Source organism: Balaenoptera physalus (genome assembly GCF_965194825.1).
Source record: "Balaenoptera physalus genome assembly, chromosome: 5".
In the NCBI taxonomy this organism is placed as follows: domain Eukaryota; kingdom Metazoa; phylum Chordata; class Mammalia; order Artiodactyla; family Balaenopteridae; genus Balaenoptera; species Balaenoptera physalus.
This window is the reverse complement of record NC_138884.1, coordinates 9,352,339-9,376,392: the sequence shown is the minus strand read 5'-3', so window position 1 is coordinate 9,376,392 and position 24,054 is coordinate 9,352,339. Positions and strand designations below refer to the sequence as shown.

Here is a 24,054-nt window from a genome sequence, read left to right as displayed (position 1 = left end):
ACAAAGAGGCACACACGGCTTCCTGTAATGCAGCTCTTGAAACTGCATGTTTTAGGAAATTATGAGATGACTTCATGGGCAAAAACATGAGGAAATTAGTTAATCCTCCTACATTGTCCTAAGCACTGAAACTATCCCTGATTTTTGGGAGGAGATAAGGTTGATATCACAATGTGAGGGAGAGGATGAAGGAGAAAAATGGGACAGGAGTACGCATAACAGTAATAATCCAACACCTATTTAAAAAGCTGGACACTGAGTTTAGACGGGGCTTTGATATTCTGCCGATAAAAAGTGCTTCTAGGGGGCTTCCCTGGTGGCGCGGTGCTTAAGAATCCGCCTGCCAGTGCAGGGGACACGGGTTGGAGCCCTGGTCTGGGAAGATCCCACATGCCGCGGAGCAACTAAGCCCATGCGCCACAACTACGGAGCCTGTGCTCTAGAGCCCGCGAGCCACAACTACTGAGCCCGCGTGCCACAACTACTGAAGCCCGCGTGCCTAGAGCCCGTGCTCAGCAACAAAAGAAGCCACCGCAATGAGAAGCCCACGCACCACAAAAAAGAGTAGCCCCCACTCGCCACAACTAGAGAAAGCCCGTGCGCAGCAACGAAGACCCAACGCAGCCAAAAATAATAAATAAAATTAAATTAAAAAATGCTTCTAGGGGTCACAGACCTCTCCACCTTTGGCCAAAGCACAAATGAATGAGTCACGGACACACCTAAGCTAGAACCGGCAGCTGCTGGCACACTGGGGAACATCTGGGCCTGCGTAACCAGGAGTTTCAGTGCCTGAGGTGTCCTGGAAACACCCTCCCATGCCACACAGAGGCATTCGCGACGCTGGTCACACAAGGGCAGTGCTGAGAAGGAGATAAAAAATCCGCGTACAAGGAAAGCACAGTAGCCTCAGAAGCAGCAAACGCAGTAGGAAACTACTAGATGTGCTCACAGAGGAAAAACAGAAATCCTTGAAGATTGTCGCGGAGGGCTTTACACCACCGCCCCGTGGCACGTACAGAATTTCCCCCAAAAATGAACTCAGGTACCGTGCAACTTTGCCAGCTAGAGACCGAGTGCAGAAAGGGACACTTCACCGTCCCCAGGACAGACTCAAGGCACACGTTCAAAGCGAAGAGCTCCGTCCTTGCGCGTCCCCTACATGACCACCTTCCCGCACCTTTCCTTCCCCCCCTCACTCTCTTTAATCCTTCCCACTGCTAAATCCTTTCGTCTGGGCAATGATGTTGACTTGAAATGGCAGACCTGCCCACTGCCCCCGGAAGCATGCTCTCTGGGGAGGCGGCCTTTTCTCAAGCTCCCTCCCCCAAGACCACAGGGGTTACTCGGGGATGGCATTCCTGTGGGCCCAGCCATTCCAGGCTGCCCGAAACAGGGTCCCTCTGTCACTGACGTCCCCTCCGTGCCTAGCAGCTCCCCAGGTCACAGCTCTCAATAAACACATATAGAAAACAAGCTCACTCTCTTCTTCCCACTCATTAAAACTCATTAGAACACACCTACTAACAAGAAAATTAAAGAGAGGGAAGCTCCCTCCCCCAGAATCCTTCCATTCAATGAGGCACCATTCCGCAGCTGCTACGCCGTTTATAATTAACAGGCAAGCTTAACCAGCAACAGAAATTTCTGGACTCCGCTGCAATTTACACCAGAGCCTGGCTCATTTCAAATTTCGATTGCAAGCACCGGCTGGATTCCGTGGTCGAGCCCGAGAGCCTTCTTGGAACATCGCCGGCTGGAGTCGCTCGCCATCACTCGGCCTTGCCTCCCGGGAGGCAGCAGCTGCGGGCCGGGCCGGCTGCGGGCAGATGAGGGCTGACCGCCCACCCAGCGCCAGGGGCTCTGGCAGGAGGGTCGGCTGGAAGGATGGCCGATGGCACTCAGGCGTATTCACCACGCTGCCATCTGCAGATCTCCGCTATCGCTGGCCTGCAAGGGCTTCGCTTCCTTTTCCACCTGCCACCCCAGGTCCCATCCTCTGGCCCCAGGTCTTAGGACCAAGGTGAGCCCTGAAGCACCTCTGGGCGCTGGCCCTACCGGGAGGCGGCCTAACAGACGGCAGGGTCACAGAGAAAACAGACAGGAGGGTGGGAGGACGGCGGCCTTCACAGGCTACAGGTAACCTTGGGGAGACTTCTTTACCATCTGAATCGCCTTCTTCAAGAGCTACAGAACAGCCGGGAGTCACCTTTTCCAGGAAAGGAACTGAGGTTCAGAAATACAGAGTCAGAGGGGAGGTGATGCCTCCTCCACCAGGTGTGTCTGACTCCAGGGTCCCCCCAGCCGGGGTGTCTCAGCAGGCGTTACCACAAAGATCTCCTCCTGGCCCCCAAAACATTCCCTTCAAAGGCTGGCCAGGGTGGGTACAAGTCCTCCAGGATCACCGGTGTAAAGCGGGCCTTACGGGTCTCTTAAGGTGGGTCTTGAATGTAGGCATTCACCCCAAACAGGAGCACGCCGCTGGGCTGGGACCTGCCATCACCCCCCCCTGCAGGCATTAGCTGTGAGATACTGCTCTCAGCTGGGGAACAGAGCACCGTAGGAGCCCCATGCAAGACACAAGTGAGTTTTTACAGGAGGCCAAAAAAGACCTCAGTTTTTTCCAATATGAAAAATATTTTTTAAAGTCAAAAACCTTCCTGCCACCTCCATAATAGCTATATATTATAATTTTGTATTACATTCATTGGTTAAACACATAATTAGGATTTACTAACTCAATTAATGAACTGCTGGCACTGTGAATTGACTTTTTATTTCAGTGAACAACAGGATCTACTTACATTTGAAAACATGTAGTATCAGGTGCACTGTACATATAAAGGTGTACATACACGTACGGCCCATGCTACAGACCCCCTCCTTGAACTCCGCAGAGTCCAGGGCCCACAGGTTAGGAGCCCCTGGCTAGAACACTGGGCACTGCTCCAGGTGGGCAGGCCTGGGGCGGCGTTTTCTCCAGGAGGCTCTAATGAGGGAACCAGGAGGCAAAGAATGGGGAAGGAGCCCACAAATCGTGCTTCACATACTTCACAGTTTATCCTTAAGACCAGCCCTGCAGCCCTTTATCCAAGGGTCAACATAAAAATTAATGATTACAAGTTAATACTGATACATGCTATGGGAGAGAATAACTATGAGAAAAGAGGAGGCAGGCACAGGGGAAAAAAAAAAAAAAAAGCTCACCCTAATGCCAAACTGACTTTCCTAAAACAACGCAGAAGAATAAAATTATCTAGACAAAAACCAGCAAGGCTGTTTTTCCATGAAGCTTTGGCCTCTTGATGTGATTTGGACTGAACAAAAAAAGACAGCAAGTAACAAAGAAAAACGGCACATGCTAGTGTGAAAAATACTACACAGTCACAATTTAAGACCCCACCTCATCATTTCTCACCAGAAGGAGAGCCCCCCTGAAAGGTCAACGCTTGGCGAGGAAACCTTCGACCAGCTCTGCCAGCCTCGGCCGGCCTCGCCCGTCATCGAGGCTGCCTAGGTGCACTCACCTGGCTTGTTTCCTTCCCTCTCGTGGCCCAGCTGCCCCTTGGTGTTCAAACCGCACGTGTAAACTTCCCCATCCTCCAGCAGGAACACGGAGTGGTTGCCTCCGCAGGCCACTTCCTTGACGCGTCTGTCGGACGTAAATCCACACAGCTGTGGCTCGGCCACAATCCCCTGCAGGTTAGGGCTCATCCCAGGCTGGCCCAGAGACCAATACCCCCAACATAACATCGTTCTTGTCCTTCAGGGAGTCATGTAGCCTAGAAGAGAGCTTTGTAAGAAAAAAAAAAAAAAAAGGTGCGGGGGAATCAGAAAAAAAAAAAATCACTTTAAGGAATAAACGTAATCAATTTTAAAGAAGCCCTCCCCTTAATATTCTTCAGATACGTTGCATCTCAAAATAAAACATATTAAAATTGCTGACGGTAGTTATAATGATAATGCTATTTTTATGTTTTAGTAAGAGTTTTAAAAAACGTCTAAACAAATGTTGTGTAAAGGAACAGTGAACACAGAATGTGGTTTTCAGATCACTGATGAAGAACTGAGTACAGGAGACGTGCTGAAACAATGTCTGCACACCATGATGGCAACAACTGTTTTGAAACTACCCTCATGACTTCAACTTGTCCTCTCTTGCTGCACCTTTCCTTTGAGTTTTCTGGGTTTTGGTTTTTTTAAACTAATTTTGAACTAACTCCTTTAGGTAGCCAATTGTTAACTTGCATAGTAGTAATTCACTACTCAAAACAAAAATGAGAAATGGGAAAAAAAAATGCTATCTTCTCTGCCATTCCCTCTTACACATCCTTCAGGATCTGGGTCAAGCTTCAATTCCTACCTGAGAGCCTCTGGGGACCATTCCAGCCCCAGTCAGCCTGCATCCCTCTGACATATCTACTATACCGCCTTGATTGGAAACTTTCTGTGTCTCTTGTAACTTAACTCCTCAGCCAAAGTTTAATTGCCTCAGGCAGAGACCACAGCACGGCATATACCTCTCTGATTTAGCAGGTGCTCGGTCAACCTTTGGCTGATTGATTACAGCTGACTACCCCAAAGTTTCACTACCATTTAAAAATTCATGCTTCCTTTTCGTACAAACAACAACTAAAAATAGAACTACCATATGACCCAGCAATCCCACTACTGGGCCTATACCCTGAGAAAATGATAATTCGAAAAGATACATGTACCACAATGTTCACTGCAGCACTATTTACAATAGCCAGGACATGGAAGCAACCTAAGTGTCCATCGACAGACGAATGGATAAGGAAGATGTGGCACATATATACAATGGAATATTACTCAGCCATAAAAAGGAACAAAACTGAGTTATTTGTAATGAGGTGGATGGACCTAGAATCTGTCATACAGAGTGAAGTCAGAAAGAGAAAAACAAATACCATATGCTAATGCACACATATGGAATTTTAAAAAGCGGTACTGATGAACCTAATGGCAGGGCAGGAATAAAAACGTAGACGTAGAGACTGAACTTGAGGGCACAGGGTGGGAAGGGAAAGCTGCAATGAAGTGAGAGAGTAGCACTAACATATATACACTACCAAATGTAAAATAGATAGCTAGTGGGAAGCAGCCGCATAGCACAGGGAGATCAGCTTGGTGCTTTGTGACCACCTAGAGGGGTGGGATAGGGAGGGTGGGAGGGAGGGAGACGCAAGAGGGAGGGGATATGGGGATATATGTATACATATGGCTCATTCACTTTGTTGTACAGCAGAAACTGACACAACATTGTAAAGCATTTATAGTCCAATAAAGAACGTGAAAAAAAAATGTTATTCTTTGAGCTAAATGCAATCATAGGAAGGAAGGGAGGAGAGATAAGATGCAAACTAGGGATAGGGTCGGGGTGGGGGGGTGCGGGGGGGAGGACAGACATTTAAAAAGAGCAGCAAGCTCACAGTCTAGTCATAATTTAATTTTCCCAATTGCTCAGCTGCTGTATTTGTACTAATTACTTTCATTTTTAATGTTTCATGAGTTTGTCTTGTCTCTCCTACCAATAATTACATAAATATCATAGTGCTTACTATACCGCAGTCACTGTACCTAATAAGCATTTTATGTCATTATCTCATTTCATCTTAACAACTCTGTACCCTCAGCACTATTTTTAGCCTCATTTTCAGATAAAGCAAGGCTCAGAGAGATTAAGAAGCACGCTCAAGGTCACAGAGCTGGAAGGAACACAACCAGGCTAGGAATCTAGGCCTGAAGCCAATGTGCATGTGCACGCTCTTACCCACTGCGCCACACTGCCACCCAATGCGCACGTGCACGCTCTTACCCACTGGGCCGCACCCCCACACAATGCGCACACGCACGCTCTTACCCACTGGGCCGCACCCCCACACAATGCGCACGCGCGCGCTCTTACCCACTGGGCCGCACCCCCACACAATGCGCACGCGCGCGCTCTTACCCACTGGGCCGCACCCCCACACAATGCGCACGCGCGCGCTCTTACCCACTGGGCCGCACCCCCACCCAATGTGCACGTGCGCGCTCTTATCCACTGGGCTACACTGCCGCCCAAGTAGATTTGCACGTCACCTACAAGAGCAAGAACACACACCAAAAAACGTATGGAATGATGTAGTCAGTATACAACACAAGATGTCTTAGAAACTTGAAAATAAAGTTGCCCTCAGAGAGTGAAAGTAGTCAGAATTAAGAGATAAAGGATGAGTTTAGGCAGCTGAAGCATTAAGCCATCCCCTTAACCAGCCAAATACAATGTGTCTAAAAATATGGTATTAAGATCTGGACTTCCCTGGTGGTGCAGTGGTTAAGAATCCACCTGCCAATGCAGGGGACATGGGTTCAAGCGCTGGTCCGGGAAGATCCCACATGCTGCGGAGCAACTAAGCCCGTGCACCACAACTACGGAGCCTGCACTCTAGAGCCCACGAGCCACAACTACTGAGCCCACGAGCCACAACTGAGCCCACGTGCCACAACTACTGAAGCCCATGTGCCTAAAGCCCATGCTCCACAACAAGAGAAGCCACGGCAATGAGAAGGCCGCGCACTGCAACGAAGAGTGGCCCCCGCTCGCCGCAACTACAGCAAGCCGATGCACAGCAACGAAGACCCAATGCGGCCAAAAATAAATAATTTATTTTAAAAAAAAAAGGCCTTTGGGACACAATCAAAGCCTCACTTTAGATAGGACAAAGTATTTCTTTTTAAAAAAAAAAAAAAGAAGCTATGATTGTATGTCTACCTACGCAAAGGTCTATGAACAATGCTGACAGCAGCTTTATTCATACTAAACAAAAATGGCAACGACGCAAATGTCCATCAGCAGGGACACTGGTCATCGATAAAAGACAATGGAACACTATTCATCAACTGAAGAGGGCCACGACTGAAACGCACTGAATGCGAGAGAAGCTGCAACCCAACGTGGCACGGCCTTCCTGGAGAATGAAGGTTAGTTTAAAACAAATTCCTCAAAGGTGTTAGGGACTGCCCTTTTGTCTCATCTCTCTCCTCAAGTCCCTCTTTATCTGGTAGCAAACCCTACGCCCTCCTGCACAAAGGTGAGCGTGACCCTGGCCAAGCCACTCAGAGGGGGCCACCCCTAAGCCGCTGTGACTGGTGCGAGGAGACGTTCACACTCCCAGCTGGGCCAGAGTCCTCCCCCAGCAAGCCCCGTGGGGCTCTGACGAAGACTGCCTCTTGCCTCCGAAGGTAACTGGAGCTGCCGGAAGCTACCTTCCCTGTGGCACAGAGGACACCGGTAAGACACTGGGAAGCTACCAGCCAGAGAGGTTCTAAGCCGGGAGGCACAAAGAGTCCCAGCGGTGGTGACTGAGCCTTGGATCCCCTCGTGCCTGGGGCCAGCACCCCGACCTTCTCTTCCTGAGTACAGCTGTGTTCCATCACTCACGGAGTCCATACTTGTGAGCCTGCCTACCCACCGACATTTATTTGTAACCTCAAAGTCGGTACTCGGAGCCTGTTTGCAGTCATTCCCACACATGTGCAGAGAGGTGAAAAATCTGAGCCCCTCTCTGTGCACGTTCCCAGCCGAAGTCGAACAAGACGATGCTCTCTACCTTCTTGTCTCAACTCTCACACTGCAAGCAAGTGATCTCTTTGACTCCACTTGGTGCCACAGTTCTCATACTTTGATACTGTTCTGTCGGTGATTCTGCTGTTTAAAATGCCCCCCACGCACAGGGCTGAAGCCCCGTCTAGTGTTCCTAAGTACGCGAAGGCTCTGAGTGCCGCACAAAGAAAACACACGTGACGGATGAGCTTCGTTCATGCGTGAGTTCCAGAGCCGTTGGCTGTGAGTTCAATGCTAATGCGAAAAAGGGGCGACTCGCTGATCAAGACACGTGGCCGCTCTGGAAAGTGCTAAAGTAACATCTATAGGGCAGAGCGAAGCTACGGAAGAGAGAGCAAAGCAACTGAGTATCTGGGGATTCACGAAATGGCGCCTGATTATAGCGAGTAGCACACAGCACTGTTGGGAGGCTGAGAGCCAGAGAAACTTACTGTCACGCTACCCAGGGTCAGGAAGAGGCTAAAAAAAACTCTTCCTGACTAGTGTTTTATTATAAAGAGATATCGTATAGAGTTAATCGTTTGTAAGAAATAGGCATCGAATAAGGTGTCTAAAAAGAAACACACTTTTTTCTAGATTTTTTTTTTTTTTTTCCTTTGGCTGCACCGCAAGGCTTGTAGGATCTTAGTTCCCTGACCACGGATTGAACCCGGGCAGTGAAAGCACAGAGTCCTAACCACTGGACCACCAGGAGATTCCCCCCAGAAACACACTTAAACATATATGAAACAAGGTTACGTATTGATCTGTTGACCAGAGGCTCTTGGCAGGAACCTAACTAACCCTGTGTTTCCCCAGGAGCAATGGTTCAGTCTTCATTAATCTGGTGTTCTCAGCAACTTCACTGAACTTAACTACCACGAAAAGTGAGAATCACCTCTATACAGTCTAATAAGTCCCTTCTTTGTTTGCTTAAGAATGAATGTCTGAATTGGATTTCTGTCACTCGAAATTAAAAAAAAACTCCTAACTGATAATATTAACATTACACTATTAATAACAACAGCAGGTAAGACTTCATTTGAGCTTATGCTGAGTCTGGCACTTTTCTATGTGGTTCACAGATATTAAATCATTTAATCTTCTACGAGGTAGGTACTGCTATTATCATCTCAAATTTGTAGATGAAGAAAGTGAAGACAAAAAAAAAAGAGAATGAAGAAAAAGAAAGTGAGATAGAAAGTGTTGAAGTGACTTGACTAAATCACACAACAAGGTAGTGGCAGAGCTAGGATTTAAGCCCAGAGAATGTGCTCTTGACTAGTATGCTATACAGTAAGGAGTCTAGAAAATGGACAGCCAAACAGTCAGAACTTCCCAATATCTCCAGCTCTGTCCAGAGAGAAAGGGTACCATAACCAGTCAAGCTGACTATTTGATCTGCTAAGTAATTATTGCCCAATAATGGAGATGGGGAGATCAGACTCCATAACATTAATCATTAAATTTACCCAGCCACCTGCCCTGCTTAGATTCCATGATTAATAAGCAATCTTAAATAACTTGGTTTCCAAGGCAGATACTACTATGGGGAAAGAATACTGTGACCAGCTGTCCAAAGCATCCCAGCCTTCTTGGCATTTCTACTTCTCATTGCTAATTCGGCATCCTGGATCTATCAGTTTCTTATAAGTCTGTTTAACATGATTCAGTCCTTGAGCGTCAGCTGAACTCTGGATGCTCTGGCCAACTGCAAGCCTGGGAAAGCAGTCTGAGGTGCGGCTTCACCCCTGATTGACTAGTAGAAACCATTTATGAAGAGATAAATAGGGCTATTGTTAAAATCCTGCCCACCTGAGTTATAGTAATGCAATCTTCAAGTAGTCAAATGAAAACTACTTATTCAAAAGACGCAGACATAGAGAATGGACTTGAGGACACGGGGAGGGGGAAGGGTAAGCTAGGACGAAGTGAGAGAGTGGCATGGACATACATACACTACCAAATGTAAAACCGATAGCTAGTGGGAAGCAGCCACATAGCACAGGGAGATCAGCTTGGTGCTTTGTGACCACCTAGAGGGGTGGCATAGGGAGGGTGGGAGGGAGACGCAAGAGGGAGGAGATATGGGGATATATGTATATGTATAACTGATTCACTTTGTTATACAGCAGCAACTAACACAACATTGTAAAGCAATTATACTCCAATAAAGGTGTTAAAAAAAAAAAGAAAACTACTTATTCAGAGGTAACTAAATAGCAACCACAGATAAGATGTATTCCTATCAAAGAATGATTAACCCTAATTGGAGATATGGTGTAGCTCATCACGGCGCCCTGCCAAAACTAGAGCAGGAGGCACTAAAAGCATCTAGCTTTCAGGAGGGAAGTTCAGTGCGTCGAAGAGAAGTCAGATATTAATGTAGCTTCCACTTAAAGTACACTCTGGTGGAACCCACGAATCTAGGAGCTGTGGGTTTCCGTGAATTTAAGGGTCTGTCTTTGGCAATGTTCTCCATCACCGGGCATTCTGATCTCCTGGCTCCTCTCACCCACTTTTCCTCACTCACCGTCTCTCCCTTGCTTCCAGAGGAGTAGAATCTTTCACTTCCCTTCAAAGCACACAACTATAAAAGGTGCTACAGAAGCACACAGGACGACACACTGGCTCAGCACCTGCGCCAGCCGCCTTGGCTGTCCCGGGCCACTTCGGTCCGGCCCCTCCGTCTCCTGCCTCTCATCTCCCCGTCGCAAAACAAAAGGAAGAAAGCTGGACCTTCCGTTCCGTCCCCCCGTGTCACACCTCGTACTTTTCCCAGTCCTTCTCCTCCTCTGTTTTTGGTAAAAGACTCAGGATAATGTTAGCAGGGCTTAAGGGTCAAAAGGACCAAAGTTCAAGCCCCAAGTTAACCACGTGCTAGCTGTGAAACCTTGGGGAAGATATTTAAACGCTCTAAGCCTGTTTCCTGTCCCTGAAGTGGCAAGAAGAGCAACAGGGCTGTTGTGAGGGACAGAATTCGAGTCACGAGTGCTTAGCACGGGCGCGGCACTCAGTGCAGGGGGCCAGTCGGTCACTGCGTGCTGCCCCAGCACCTGCTCCAGGTGTTCCGCTCTGAGCCCTCGGCACACAGGGCAGCTCCCCAACGGGCTGGGCTGTGACTCCCTTCTTCCTGTGGCGAGTATCTGCTGTGCCGCCAGATCTGCACTAGGGCAAGGCAGCGCTACCCTGGCAGGCATAACTTACGCGTAGGAAATTCGAGGTTGCAAGGACAAGGTTTTTTGTATGTATTTTCTTTTAAATTCTGGGGAAGCCAAGGCGGGGTGGGGCGGGGAGGGTAGATAAATCTCCTTTCATCAGTCCTAGAGAGTTGAATGCTAAAAGACAAGCTGCAATTCCTAAACTCTGTCTTACTAATCAGACTGTGCAAACATCAGCCTAACAACTGGTTCTTATTTCTTTGAAAGTCACTAAAACCTAAATAACACTCAGGCAGGACTTCTAATCTCATTTATGATAGGGATAAGCTTTGTTTCAAATAGGCTCAGAAGCCTTTACCTAAATGGTACACGGGGAAGGGAGGGTCTTTTCCAACAGCAGGAAAAGGGAATGTCCCAGGCTTCAGTGCTCCGCAGGCACTCCCCAGAGCCAAGCTTTGAATAAATCTGGAGCCAAAACTCAAATGCAGAATTAACTCCAGTAACAAAGAAGATTTATTCTAATGACATACTTTATTGCCAAAAGTTTACTACCACAGGCAGAAACGGCACAGAAGGCAGAGAGAAGTTTTCAACAGTGTGAATCCACTCCTTGCTGGTTTCTCTCTCTCTTTCACTTCAGCTGGACTTTGGTCCTCTGACCCTTTTAGCCAACTCAGGAAACATTCCTACCCCTCCCCTGATGATCCCTGCACAGGTGGGGCCTTCTTTACTACCTGGTGTTGGGCTTTGTACAACTAGAAGAATGATCTTTCCGTTATCTGCATAAGGCGCGGGCTGCCTTCAGAAAAAGACACTTGACCAGACTGGCAAGAATTAAAAAGTCTGACAGTGCCAAGTCAAGGATATAAAGCAACCACGTCTCTGACCCACAGCTGGTGGGAGTGTAAGTTGGCAGAACCACTGTGGAAAACAAGTGGGCATTAATTCCAGTGAAGATGAAGATGTAAATACCCCACGGCCCAGTAATTCCATTCCAATTCTAGGTACGTGACCAGCACTGCCCAACTTATCAAGTATCTACAGTGCTCCTTTGCTGTGCTGAGAACTGGAGATACAAAGATGAGCAAAACCTGGAAACAGAACTCTGTGATGGAAATGTTACCTATCTGTATGTACCGTCCAATATGGTGGTCACCAGCGACATGTGGCTACTGAGCACTTGAAAGGTGGCTAATGTGACTGAGGAACTGACATTTTAATTTCATTTAGTTTTAATTATTTTAATATAAGTAGTCACATACGGCTAGTGGCTATCCTACTGTACAATGCAGCAAGAAACTCATGAATATATGCCCCAAGGTATATGCACAAGAACGTTCATTTCAGGATTATTTGAAATACATAGAACAAAGACAACCCAAATGTCCATCTGTAAGGAAATGGATAAGCTGCAGCAGAACCATAAAATAGGACGCTGTACAGCAGTGGAAGAGAAATGAATTCCATCTACAAACATCAGTGCAGCTAAACCTTACAAACGGCGTTGAGGAGGGGAAAAAGTCACAGAAGAATTCAGAATGTGATGCATCTTTACAAAGTCCAAACACAAGTGTACAACAAGTATTTGGAGATAAGAACATTAGTGGTGCTAAAGCTATGAAGAAAAGCAAAAAAATGATCAATACAAAGACTGAGAGAGATCTGTGGATATGTGACAATGCAGGGTACCTTCTGGAAGGAGCACAAAGGGAGCTTCAGTAGCATGGCTGAAGTCCTGCTTCTGTCCTTTTATTGTTGTTTGTAGAACATATATTACACATACTGTTTTATGCTTTCAGATACTTCACAGTCTTTTAAAAAATGAAAAGTACTGTTGGGGTAAGATCACTGCTTCTTGTATCTCACCCACCAATTCCCCATCCATGAGTAGACTGAGAGCTTCTCCATGTAGGGAACCGGGTTTTACTCATCTGTGTGTCTCCTGTCCCCAGCACAGCAAAGGAGCGCAGTAGATGCTTCATGAGTGCCTAGAAAACTGAACCCGAATCTGAGAAAACCACATCTCCCACAATCTAAAGTTGTTAACAGTTTTGTTTGCCAGGTTCCCTTAGATACACATTCCCTAAGCAGTAACAAAAAAACAACAATGTATTTCCTCCATTCTCAACGAGCTCGCCCCTCACCACATTTTAGCAGATCTGAAAGTAGAATGCCTTTTACGATCCAAGCTGTCATTAAATAACGGTGTTTCTCAATGCTAGCACTGAGGAACGGAAGCTCCATGAAGGACGGACTGCGCCTCTTTGTTCATTTCTCTACCCCTAGAGACTAGACTAGTGTCTGGCACAAGGGAGGGCTCAACAGATACTTGCTGAATGAAGAAAAAGTAATAGTTCCTATTACTGCAAGCCTACTGTGTGTCTGAATCTGTGCTAAAAACTTTACATAGATTATTTAATTTGCCCTTTACTATAACCTCAAGACTTCGCCAGGTTAAGTCACTTGACCAAGAGCATGCAAATAAGTACTAGCTGTGGTAAATAAGTACTAGCTGTGGAGGAAACTTACTTAGTAAGTGGCAAAGGCAGGATTCAAATCTCATCTCCCAGACTCCAAAGTCCATGCTCTTAAACATGATGTTATACCACCACTTAAATTAAAACAAAGCCAAGCTATACTCCTTCTCCAATTTTAAAAGCAAATGTTAAAAGAAGAATGCTGCACATAGTAAGTGAGCTCGTATTAGCTGAATCACTGGCGACGTTCGTAGGCAACTAGAGCTAGAACCAACCTGTGTAAGCCGGAGACCGGAGGGACGCATGAGGCCATCTCAACAGCTAGCCACGCTTTCCTCCACACTCCCCGGAACTCAGAGCGAGTCTAGTTCACTTACTGGCTCACACACAGAAACACACGCCCCTGACACCAGCAAGTGCTGTTTCTAAATGTAGTAAATGTCTAAAGGGGGCAGAGTTATATCATCAAAGGGGTCATCTTATTAAAGAGACCTTAAAAATCCATTTGATCCAACCTCCAGGCAAGAGACTGACATTCCTAACCTCATTTTAATGGCAGCTGAAGTTAACTTTGGTCCTCTGAGAAGTAACTGGTTGAATCCAAGACCAGAAAGTAGGTCTCGGGCTTCCCTGGTGGCGCAGTGGTTGAGAATCTGCCTGCCAATGCAGGGGACATGGGTTCGAGCCCTGGTCCGGGAAGATCCCACATGCCGCGGAGCAACTAGGCCCGTGAGCCACAACTACTGAGCCTGCGCCTCTGGAGCTTGTGCTCCGCAACAAGAGAGGTCGCGACAGTGAGAGGCCCGCGCACCGCGATGAAGAGTGGCCCCCACTTGCCGCAACTGGAGAAAGCCCTCACATAGAAACGAAGACCCAACACAGCCAAAAATAAATAAAGAACTATAAAAAATGGTTAAGATGGAAAAAAAAATTATTTAAAAAAGAAAAAAAACTAGGTCTCCTACTTCCTGGGCTCATTTTGTTCTCTTCACTCCGTCACAGCCGAAAGAAGTCAGTAAGGATTTGTTAAGGTCCCTCTCTAGGCAGCTATACTAATCCAAGTCCTTTACGTAGATTATCCTGTGTAATCTTCTTATCGATTCTGTGAGTTAGATATTATTCCCAAGTACAAGATGAGGAAACTGAGGCTCAGAGAAATTAAGGAACTCACCACAGGTCACACACACTTGGCATCCGTACTTAAGCCAGAATGGTTCCACCTCACCCTGCAGATCTGCAAGTTAAAGAGAAAACAATTAACATTAATATAGAATGCTACAAAGTGCTTTCATGTTATTGAAAACAAAATGAAAAACAAACTTCTGAAAATAAGAATAGCTTTAAATTATGCGAGCTTGAATATTCCCCCAACACTGTATCTCAGGACTGGAGTTTAGTTAAACACCAATGAGATAACCACTGACCAACTATGAAGATGTCACCTCTAAACGTGAAGTTAGAGTCAACTGGACAGTCAGCTCAGTTGGTTAGAGCATGATGCTAAAAGCGAACTTAGAGACGCACCTTTAAAAATTCCTAGCATTTGTAGTAGATGTAAAACTAAAAATAAAGTTATTTTAAAACCTCCTGTTTAGGTTTAAAAAGATGCATTTTTGAAAAGTAATGCACTTTTTCCCTCCATTTTTCCATGTACCACACACATTATAGCTTATTTTGCTACAGCCGTTTTGAAGTCTTTCTCGACTTTCCTTCCTTCTCATCACCACATCCTCTTTCATGCAAAACAAGATGGGACTATCTGAGAGGCACCTTAAGTCTCTCAAAAGAAAAAGTACAGTACCGCATGATTCTAAGACACTAGCATCATAATTTTATTTCTATATAATGTAAGAAACTGCCTTTCAATTTGGAGACTATTACTTTTATTTCTGAGACGGCAGCAAAACTATCTTGTATCTCCAGTAGTGGTACAACTCTCATTATGTATTTTTTTTAAAGTTTTTAATTATTATGCAAATCTTAAGAAATTTAAATCTGTTACTCGGAATGAAATGCTTTAACCAATGGCTCCAACCACACCATTTGGAACATTTTGGAATCTCTGTTTCTTTTTTCAAAAATAAAATCCCAACTACTAACTGAAAAAGTAAAACTGCCTGCTAACCAACTGTGTTTCTTTTTTTCATGCCAAGGGAGGAGTTCTGCCAAAGAGGTCTCAAGTCTTCCTCCTTGATTCCTGCATCCTTTCTCCAGAAGGTTCCTAGCCTCCACGCGGTCAACGATGTGTAATTCATCGGTTTTGCTTTAAAAGGGCGTTAAGTACGCTACTCTCCTTTTCTGGTTTATAATGCCACCCCCCTACCCCCCAGGGTAAAGGAAAGTAAGAAAAGAGAGAGCTACGCAGTAATCTGCTACTAAATAAAACAAGACAGCATCTCTCTCCAGAGTCGCTGCATTTAAAAAGGGTGTTAATCCTCATTTTATTTCACTTTTCTTTCTCCTCAGTCTGGAGTTAAAAAAGCAGCTCACTCGATGTTATCAAATCATCAGATGAAATGTTCTAGAAATAGCCTCCTATTTGTGGAAAGAGTCAGGAGACACAAAAATGGAAGAGAGCGCTTGAATCGTCTTTCCTAAAGCATTCCGTGCGTAACGAAGGCAAAAGCAAAATCCTGGAAGGCTTAGCTCTGAATTTAAGGTACTTCCAAATGGGGCTAATTAAAAAGCTAAAGTAAAACGGAATCAGAAAACAACCAGAAACGCTGATATACCAAAAGCAAAGTTCAAAAACACACATCCCGGAGCCCGGGGCGCACAGCCCGAATCAGTGCACAGCTGCTTTAGGTGCGGTCTCTACAGCCCTCCCCGGCTCGTCTGCTTCAGGTTACACAGGCTAGGCTCGGTCGGCTGTCCCGGTGCGCCCACTCCACACATCCGCAGATGACTCAAAGCGCCACCTGCCCCCGCACGTCCCAGTTCCTGACACCCCCGCGCCCGTCCGCGCACTTACGTGTCCGCACACACACGTGTCCGCACACACTCTCGCCCCGGCTCCGCCCAGGAGGCGGACTCCGAGCAGGCAAACCGAGCCCCGCCTCGGTCAGGTGGGTGGCGCTGTCACCGCGGCCGCCGAGCCCCCCGTGTCCCCAGCGCCAACTCCTCGCGGCCGCCGGGGTTCCCCCAAGCGCAGAGGCCTCGGCGGCTCCCACTGCGCGGGGCGGAGTCTGCGCCCCTCACCGCAGCCGTGTCGCCGAAGCCCCGGAATTTAAATAGGGGCGGGCGGGGAGGAAAGGGAGGATCCTCTTTTTGACTTTCGGCGTCGCAGTTCCTCCCAGTCCGCAGGCGGCCGAGGCGGGGTGGAGGGCGCCCCCGTCTCTGGAGCGGCTTCCGGCCTCCCCGGGCGCTAGGGCTCTGTAGGTCAGAGGGAGCGCCCCGAGGACGCCGGCGAGGCGCGCGCCAGGCCCCCGCGCGCCCGCGCCCCGCAGGCACTGCAGGCGCCGCGCCCCGACCTCCCCGCGCGCCCTGCCCCGGGCTGTCACGGGAGGCGCCCGCAGCCGCAGCCGCCCCTCCGGGAGCCGCGCGCGGACCGCCGTGCCGCGCAGAACGCGGCTGACGCTCGGCCGCGGCTCCGCGGTGCCCTCCTTCCTGGGACCCGGCCCCCCCCGCCCCGCGCACCTCGACGGCCGCTGAACCGCCGCGCGGGATTCCGACGGTGACGGCTCCGCCGACCCGGCTCGGGGTTTCTCCGATTTCGGCGTCACAATAATAAGGAAGTTTCCCCGCAAGCCTGCGGGCGGCGGAATGCGCCGGGTGAAGGATGGCGCGCACGGCCAATGGGCGCCCTTCTGGGGCGGGCCCGCACCCCCGGCGGCCGCGGCGGAGCCCGAGGCGGGGCGGCAAGGTCCGCGGGCGGGAGGCGGGGAGAGGCCCAGGCCCGGGAGGGCGGAGGGGGCGGGCCGAGCTGAGGGCACCGGCGGGCCTGGCGAGGGGACGGCGGGGCAGGTGTGTGTCGGCCGAGCGCCGGCTGCAGGATGCAGAGCATCCGCGCCGGAGCCGGACTGCTTCTCCCTGGCGGGGAGGGGAACGAGACGGATCCGCGGTTGGCTTTCCCGGTTCTGAGCTCTCAGTCTTATCAAATTTGTGCAGAGGTGCCCAGAAGCCGTGGGCACGGCGGGGAAAACCTAGAGGGGGGCAATTGAGGCGGAGTTCTTAAGCGTCGTATTCAATCCACGGTGCAGGAGTCTTGTTCTACTCGCCGTTGGAGGGCTGGAGGAGGCGCCGCGCCGAACGCCGGGCTGCGCGGGAGGAGAAGCGGGAAGGAGGTCGGCGCTTTCCTGGGACCCGCGTGGAGAGCTGGCGTGGAAGAGGAGGAGAGCGGCGCGCGGCAGCGACGGGGGGCTTGGGGAAGCCTGGAGCGCGGTGGCGGGGGGAGCGGGAATCTTCGCGTCTGAAAGACACCCTGTGGCCTGAAGCCCAGTAACGGATGGAGAAGTTTGTCCTCGCCCACTTTCCCTGGCACTGAATCTCAGCGCTTCCTCCTCGCCCTCCCCGAGGTTACAGGGCTTTCCGAGCTCCCCTGGTCCATGTCTGATGCACAGATAATCCTGGGAAGAAAACATTCTCACGAAGGTGACCCCCTGAGTCTACCCCACCCCACCGCCGCTTCTCCTCTGAAATTTGCAACACAGAAGCAGAATGCTAAGAAAGTACTACTTTAACCCGAAGGAATGACTTTACTCGGGGAAGAATTTCTGTAACCGGCCATTTGAGCCGGGAAGGTCCTTCGAGGCCAGATTCTTCCCAAGGAGGTCCGAATCAGGTCAGGTCAGGTCTGTAGTTAATCTTCTCTGAGAATGTAACAGATTGTCCAAGCAGAAAAGAAGTTTGGGGGAGTAGTATATCCTGGGGACGGGGCACTGTTGGCTGGCATATGTAGTCTCAGTGACATAAGCAGGTTGTCAGACGCTCCTGAGACAAGAGAAGAAAGCAAAATCTCAGTTACCAGGTAACTGACGGACATCTAAGAAAATGATTCCAACCTTTGAAGTCTGAATCACACTGGACCCTTTAGAAACACTGGGGACAAGATTAGCACAATTTCCTTATGCTCCAGAGATGTGGCAGTTTCACAGAAGTCCAGGTCTCTCACAAAGACATAATCCCAACTCAGGGATGGTATCACCAAAAAGAACTGGAGGAATGGCCAAAGAGAAGTCGTGATGGGAAGGAGGGTTCCTCATGGTTGAGAAGGAGAGAGTGAGATTCTATTTTCATGTGTCATCAATTTGTATTTTCATGTGAAATCAGTCAGCATTTAGGTCAATTATCTCTGGCCCATGGCTCAAGTGTTTTTCATATGAAATTCTGTCTTGAGGAAAAACTTATCAAAGACTTAAGTCTGGAGTTGAGACAGTAGTGATGTCTAAATTACAAACTGAGGTACTCTAAGCGTCCTTACCAAATAAACAGCCAGAAACCTAGGAACTTACTCCTATGCAGAACAATCAGTGAAGATACACAGTACTTCATTTTATTTTCTTCATTGAACCAACATAAAACGGCAGTTTCCTCAGCAAGCATGTCCTGCTCCATTTACCAAAATGGCTTTAAATGGCCCCAGCAACAACAATAGTCATAATAGCAGATATTTAAACTGGCTTGAAGAGGCCATGGTTTACTTTTTCTTTCCATTTCTATAGCTCTGTCTTCCATCCATTTCTTTCTGACTTCCGCATGTTCCCTAACAAATACCCTGTATATTGAGCACCTACTATAATACCAAGCCCTGTGGATACGTTGGTGAGCAAAACGGCACAGTCCCTGTTACCTCGGAGGGGGAGGCAAACATTAACCAAATACCATACCAAGGGTTAGATAGTGGCTAATCATGAGAAATTTTATGAAAGAAAAACATTCATGTTAAAAATAAAATATTTAACCCCAACAAGAACTGTAAACAAAATTGAGCTCCAATTAATGCTATGTATGCTGAAGTATTTAGGAGGAAGTATCTGATGTCAGCAACTTATTTTGAAATGTATATTTTAAAAGATGGATTGAAGGAAGGATGAAGGGATGGATAGATATGTGATAAATCCGGTACAGCAAAATGTTAAGTATAGATTCTATGTGGTAGGTAGATGGTGTTCACTGTACCTTACTTCTTACTTTTCTGTGTGTTTGAAAAGTTTACATTAAAAAATGTTGGAAAACCCAAAATAAACAAATAAATAAACAATGTGATAAATTCTAACCGTAACCCTTGACAGGCAGAAGGGATCCCGTGGTCGTGGTCCAGCACTGGGCAGACGAGGGATCCCCAGCGACAGGGGCTGATGCCCAGGACTGCTGCACCTCCAGCTGAACAGACAGCGATGTGCTCCATTCTCCACACCTCCCTTCTCGAAATGCATATGCCTGTTGTTGAACTGAAAGAAATTCAGTGCAGCAGGAATACTGTTTAATAATTATTGTTCTCTGTGTTTACTTACTTGCACGGCAGACAAACGTCACTTGGTAAATTTACACAGAGACAGACTTCTGGTATCTCAGATTAAACATGTGGGAAAAAGGGGAATTCCCTGGCGGTCCAGTGGTTAGGACTCGGCAGCTTTCACTGCAGTGACCCGGGCTCAATCCCTGGTCAGGGAACTAAGATCCCGCAAGCCCCACGATGCAGTCAAAAACAAAAAAACCCAAAAAACATGTAGGGAAGAAACCAAGTCAGCCACAACATTCTGTCTTACAGGCATACTTTTGAAGAATAGGTGTCTTCATCTCTAGGAAGGGAAAGCTCTGATTATTTAACAGGTAATGGGTATGCACCCTGTGAAGCTACACGATCACAACAGTGTTTCTTGGTTGCCCCTGGGCCCCCAACAAATTACTCATTTTGTCAGTCAAGTCAATACTCAAGGGGAAAATTGGTTGTAAAACATTTTCCACATTTTTTTGGTTGCTTAATACAGTTTATCTGAGAGGCCTATATATTCCCAGGATAAATTATCTAAACTTATTGAAAACCGTCCTGTAATACACAGCATTAATTTATTAATGTGAAAAATAACTTGGAAGAAAGATATGGTAAATCAATATTGCCATCAATCAGATAATCATTCAGTATTTATTGAATGTCTTCTACATGTAGAGTTGCTGGAAAAGAAGCACCATTCCTGACCATAAAGATCTTACAGCCGTTATGACTATTCCTTTGTTTTTCTTGAAACTATTCATAGTTTAAGTTTGCATTGGTTTTTCTTTTCTTATCTTACCGTCTCATTTGGATGAGACACAAGCACCTTACCTTAAATATAAGAAACTCACTAGCATCATATAGGTTGAAATTAATTAACATTAACAAGATTGGATGGTTGAGCATTTCCTAAGAAAGTTTTCAGGGGGAGCTTTGGTTTGTCCCGGAAGAGTGCATGAAGTAGAGCCTTGTAGCAATGCGTAGTTGATGTTGCAATGAGTGTGCTGTGTTAATACAACATTTTCTTTAATCCTAGCAGAGGCATCTGCAGTATGTTGCCTGATTTCTCCCTCTCATTTTTACTAAGTAAATCTATACTTTTAGCACACTCCAGAAGAAATAAGTAATCAAGGGGGTTCTGTCTGTAAAGTTGATATATACTATAACATAATGTAATTTACTTAATATGAGTCTGTAAAAAAATAAAACAGTATTGTTTGTGTTTCCAAACTTTACGGCTCCCCTTTATATAAAGGGGAACTTATAACTGTTATTTAACTTTCTATTGGCCTTTGGCATTTTGTTTTCATCCTACATGTAGGTAAAAGCTCAGTGAAATCAGCCATTATATTTACTTTCAAGTTGTGGACCAACAAACTGTTCTTGCCTTATACTTATAAGAGACTATAGTATCTTATCTTGTAGATACTGTAGCTGATTGTGTTTCCCTTTTTCCAATGGCTTTTGAAAGCTTACAGCAAAATGTATGTCCCATCTGTACAGAATCTTATTGCATGCGTTTTGAGAAGTAACCTCATTTCAAGGTTCATTTTAACTTTGCTGTCATTTTCCCATTGTACTCATTTTCTTACCTAATTAAAAAAAAAAACTTGTTTTTCTCTTTACAAATGCGATAAATATACACTATATAAGATGTTTAAAATACATATAAGAAAAAAGAAAAGAAAAACGATCTGGTCTTTCACCACCCATTTTTAGTTCTTAATATTCTGTCATTTCTCCATGCATGTATGTGCATTTCTAAAAGTGGTTCATTTTATACATAATATTTAACACCATGTTTTCTGAAGTTAACAATATATTGAACATCTTCAATAGATTTAAATACTATTTTACAACAGCATTTTAAACAATTGCAAATATCCACAAAATAGATATACTATAACTTAACCAATTTCCTGCTTATTGCATGCTTAAATTATTTTCAGTCCTTTGCCATTATAAACAATAGTGAAACACAGCCATACATGGTGAACATAGCTAAATGATTGCCTTCGCTCTTGATTATTTCCTTTAGATAAATTCCTAAAAGTGGAATTGCTAGGTTAGGTAGAAGGCAGACTCTTTAAGGCTTTGTAGTGTATTGCCAATTCTCCCTAACAAACAATAACACTAGCTAAATACACACACAATGTCTAAGTGGCCTCTGCTCAATCCTCTCACCAGTAATGAGGTTGTTTTGTTTTGGTTTACATTTTATCTTTTTTTTACTGTACTAATTTTGTAAGCCGCTTTAGGTATCAACTAGAACATGTGGGATATAAATAAATAAAACAAAAATATCTTCTAGGAAAATCTTAAAATTAGCTTATCTAAGATGTTTCTAAATATTCATATCAAAAATTACCTACATGCACAAAAATGTAGTATTGGAGTTCTTGGTCCTTTGCTGAAATTCTGTTTGATGTCATGTGATTCCCACAGTCCTTCCACACATTTGCCAAAAATAAAAGATTCCAAAAAGGAAGTCTTGTACAAACTCACGCTGTTGTTAATCTTTTTCACCTTCAGTACACATGCACAAGCCGATGGCAATGAGTTGATGGTTCACCAAGTTTCACAGAAAACTGAAAAGCAGATGGAAGTGTCAGAATTTGTGTTATCCAGCAGTGGTAGCCAGAGAAGGCATTTCATTGTCCATTTCTGAAAAAGAAAACTTAGTGTACTGATTTATAACGTCCACTGTGGTCCGATCACCTTTGCCATTAATCACCTTGTTATGGGTAGCAGTATGTCCCAGGCATAATCAAAGAAATCGTCCGTACTCACCAACCATCAGGTAGGCACGTACTTTGAGTTCTTTTGTCGCCTTTAGGGGTAGATTTGTACTATTCCATCCAAGTTCTTGTCTGGTTCCCTTTTCAATTAACTGGATAAAATTTCAAGGTAAATGTATACCTGTCAGGCTAGAACCAACCAAAATGACCTGCCCTGTACCTGGAGTGAAACATATACACTGGGTCTTATTAACATTATGTTCTGAGGAAATGTACTGATGTTTCTGAGGGTAAATGTACTGATGTTTCTGAGGGTAAATGTCAGGGGGTGTAGTGGATTAAATAGTTTCCCTCCAAAATTCATGTCTACCTAAAACTTCAGAATGTGAATGTATTTGGAATAGGGTCTTTACAGATGTAAATAGTTTCATTAAGATGAGGTCATACTGGATTAGGAAGGCCCTAAATCCAACAACTGGTGTCCTTATAAGAAGGCGGTGTGAACACACAGAGACACACAGGTAAAACCTTGTGAAGATGGAGATAGAGACTGGAGTGATGTATCTACAAGCCAAGGAATGCCAAGTAACCACCAGAAGCGAGAAAAGAGGCATAGAGAAAAGATGCCCCCTCAGAGCTTCCAGGAGGAACCAACTGCTAACATCTTGATTTCAAACTTCAGCCTCCAAAAGTGAGATAATATCAATACATTACTGTTGTTTTAGGCCATCCAGTTTGTGGTACAAAGGTAAGTGTGTTGCTACAAAAAGCACCTATAACAGGCTTTTAATGTAGTCTAGCTATGGCATCTTGTCACCAGGATGACTGCCAGGACTGACTCACTGACCTGGCATCTTAGACCAGAGTTCCCTTCCTCTGAGAGTCCCACGTGTGTTCTTCCCGAAGGGCCAACTCAACCAAAAAGAATGACATTCCAAGCTCACAAAGTCTATTCTTAGTCAGGATATACGGGGAGCTGTACTCCCCAGCTAGATCTTCCCAACAAGCACCGACATCTCTTTGTGAGCAAATGTAGGTTAGCCAAATCTGTTTTTACAAAGTGCCTCTTTCCACATGATATTTTGTTACACTATCAATCAAATCATAGTTCCATATCAGTTTCACTCAGAAAGCATATAAATTATAGAAGATTGAACTTATACAAGCCTTGACTTGGATGAAATTCTAGTCATTTCAGAAACAAATGCTTGTATTTTCCTTGATATTGCAGCAAAGCAGGTACCCTTTATGATTCGACTATAATAGTGGAAACTGAAAATTGTTTAAATTTATTTTATTCTCTTATTGAATTAATATTTATCCCATAAAGCAAGACTCTGAATGTTAAACTTCATGACTATGGAGAGGACCTGGGGAAATCAATCATAACTATAGGAAACTTCATCAACTACAAACCTAGGACACTCCTTTATATTATTAAAAGGAAATCTTGACAATAATAATTTTTATTTTTTTTTAAAGTCAACATTATATTGCAAAACAAAATGGAAACTCTTCATTTTTATCTGTACAGAGACAAAAAACCAGTTACCTAAATAAATTGCTTAGGAAAGAGACTCTGACCCCAGGTCAGCCTCTGAAGCATTCAATGGACTTGGCTATGCTAAATCTAAAC

The 24,054-nt window shown here is 45.8% G+C and overlaps 2 protein-coding genes across 12 annotated transcripts in view; both read right to left on the bottom strand.

Annotated features, from left to right (window-relative positions):
- HERC3 (HECT and RLD domain containing E3 ubiquitin protein ligase 3) overlaps positions 1-17,010 on the bottom strand; it is a 141,186-nt gene extending 124,176 nt beyond the window's left edge. For 4 of the 5 annotated variants that reach the window (XM_082461657.1, XM_082461659.1, XM_082461660.1 and 1 more), the window contains exons 1-3: positions 16,884-17,010; positions 14,419-14,481; positions 3,528-3,793 (exon numbers count right to left, since the gene is read on the bottom strand). In XM_082461657.1, the coding sequence (XP_082317783.1) occupies positions 3,528-3,753 (226 nt within the window). In that variant the 5' untranslated portion in view covers positions 3,754-3,793; positions 14,419-14,481; positions 16,884-17,010. Of the gene's footprint in view, positions 1-3,527; positions 3,794-14,418; positions 14,482-16,445; positions 16,467-16,883 lie in introns of those variants that run through there. The other variant, XM_082461658.1, reaches the window with a different exon arrangement.
- Positions 17,011-18,045: 1,035 nt separating this feature from the next.
- The window catches only part of LOC309660797 (uncharacterized protein), a gene marked incomplete at its 3' end in the record, with an annotated part of 55,416 nt that continues 49,407 nt past the window's right edge, over positions 18,046-24,054 (bottom strand). For 4 of the 7 annotated variants that reach the window (XM_082461920.1, XM_082461919.1, XM_082461922.1 and 1 more), the window contains 3 exons: positions 22,471-22,570; positions 19,463-19,636; positions 18,046-18,176 (listed from right to left, as the gene is read on the bottom strand). In XM_082461920.1, the coding sequence (XP_082318046.1) occupies positions 18,046-18,176; positions 19,463-19,636; positions 22,471-22,570 (405 nt within the window). Of the gene's footprint in view, positions 18,177-19,462; positions 22,571-24,054 lie in introns of all 7 variants that reach the window. The other 3 variants (XR_014263633.1, XR_014263637.1, XR_014263634.1) reach the window with 2 other exon arrangements.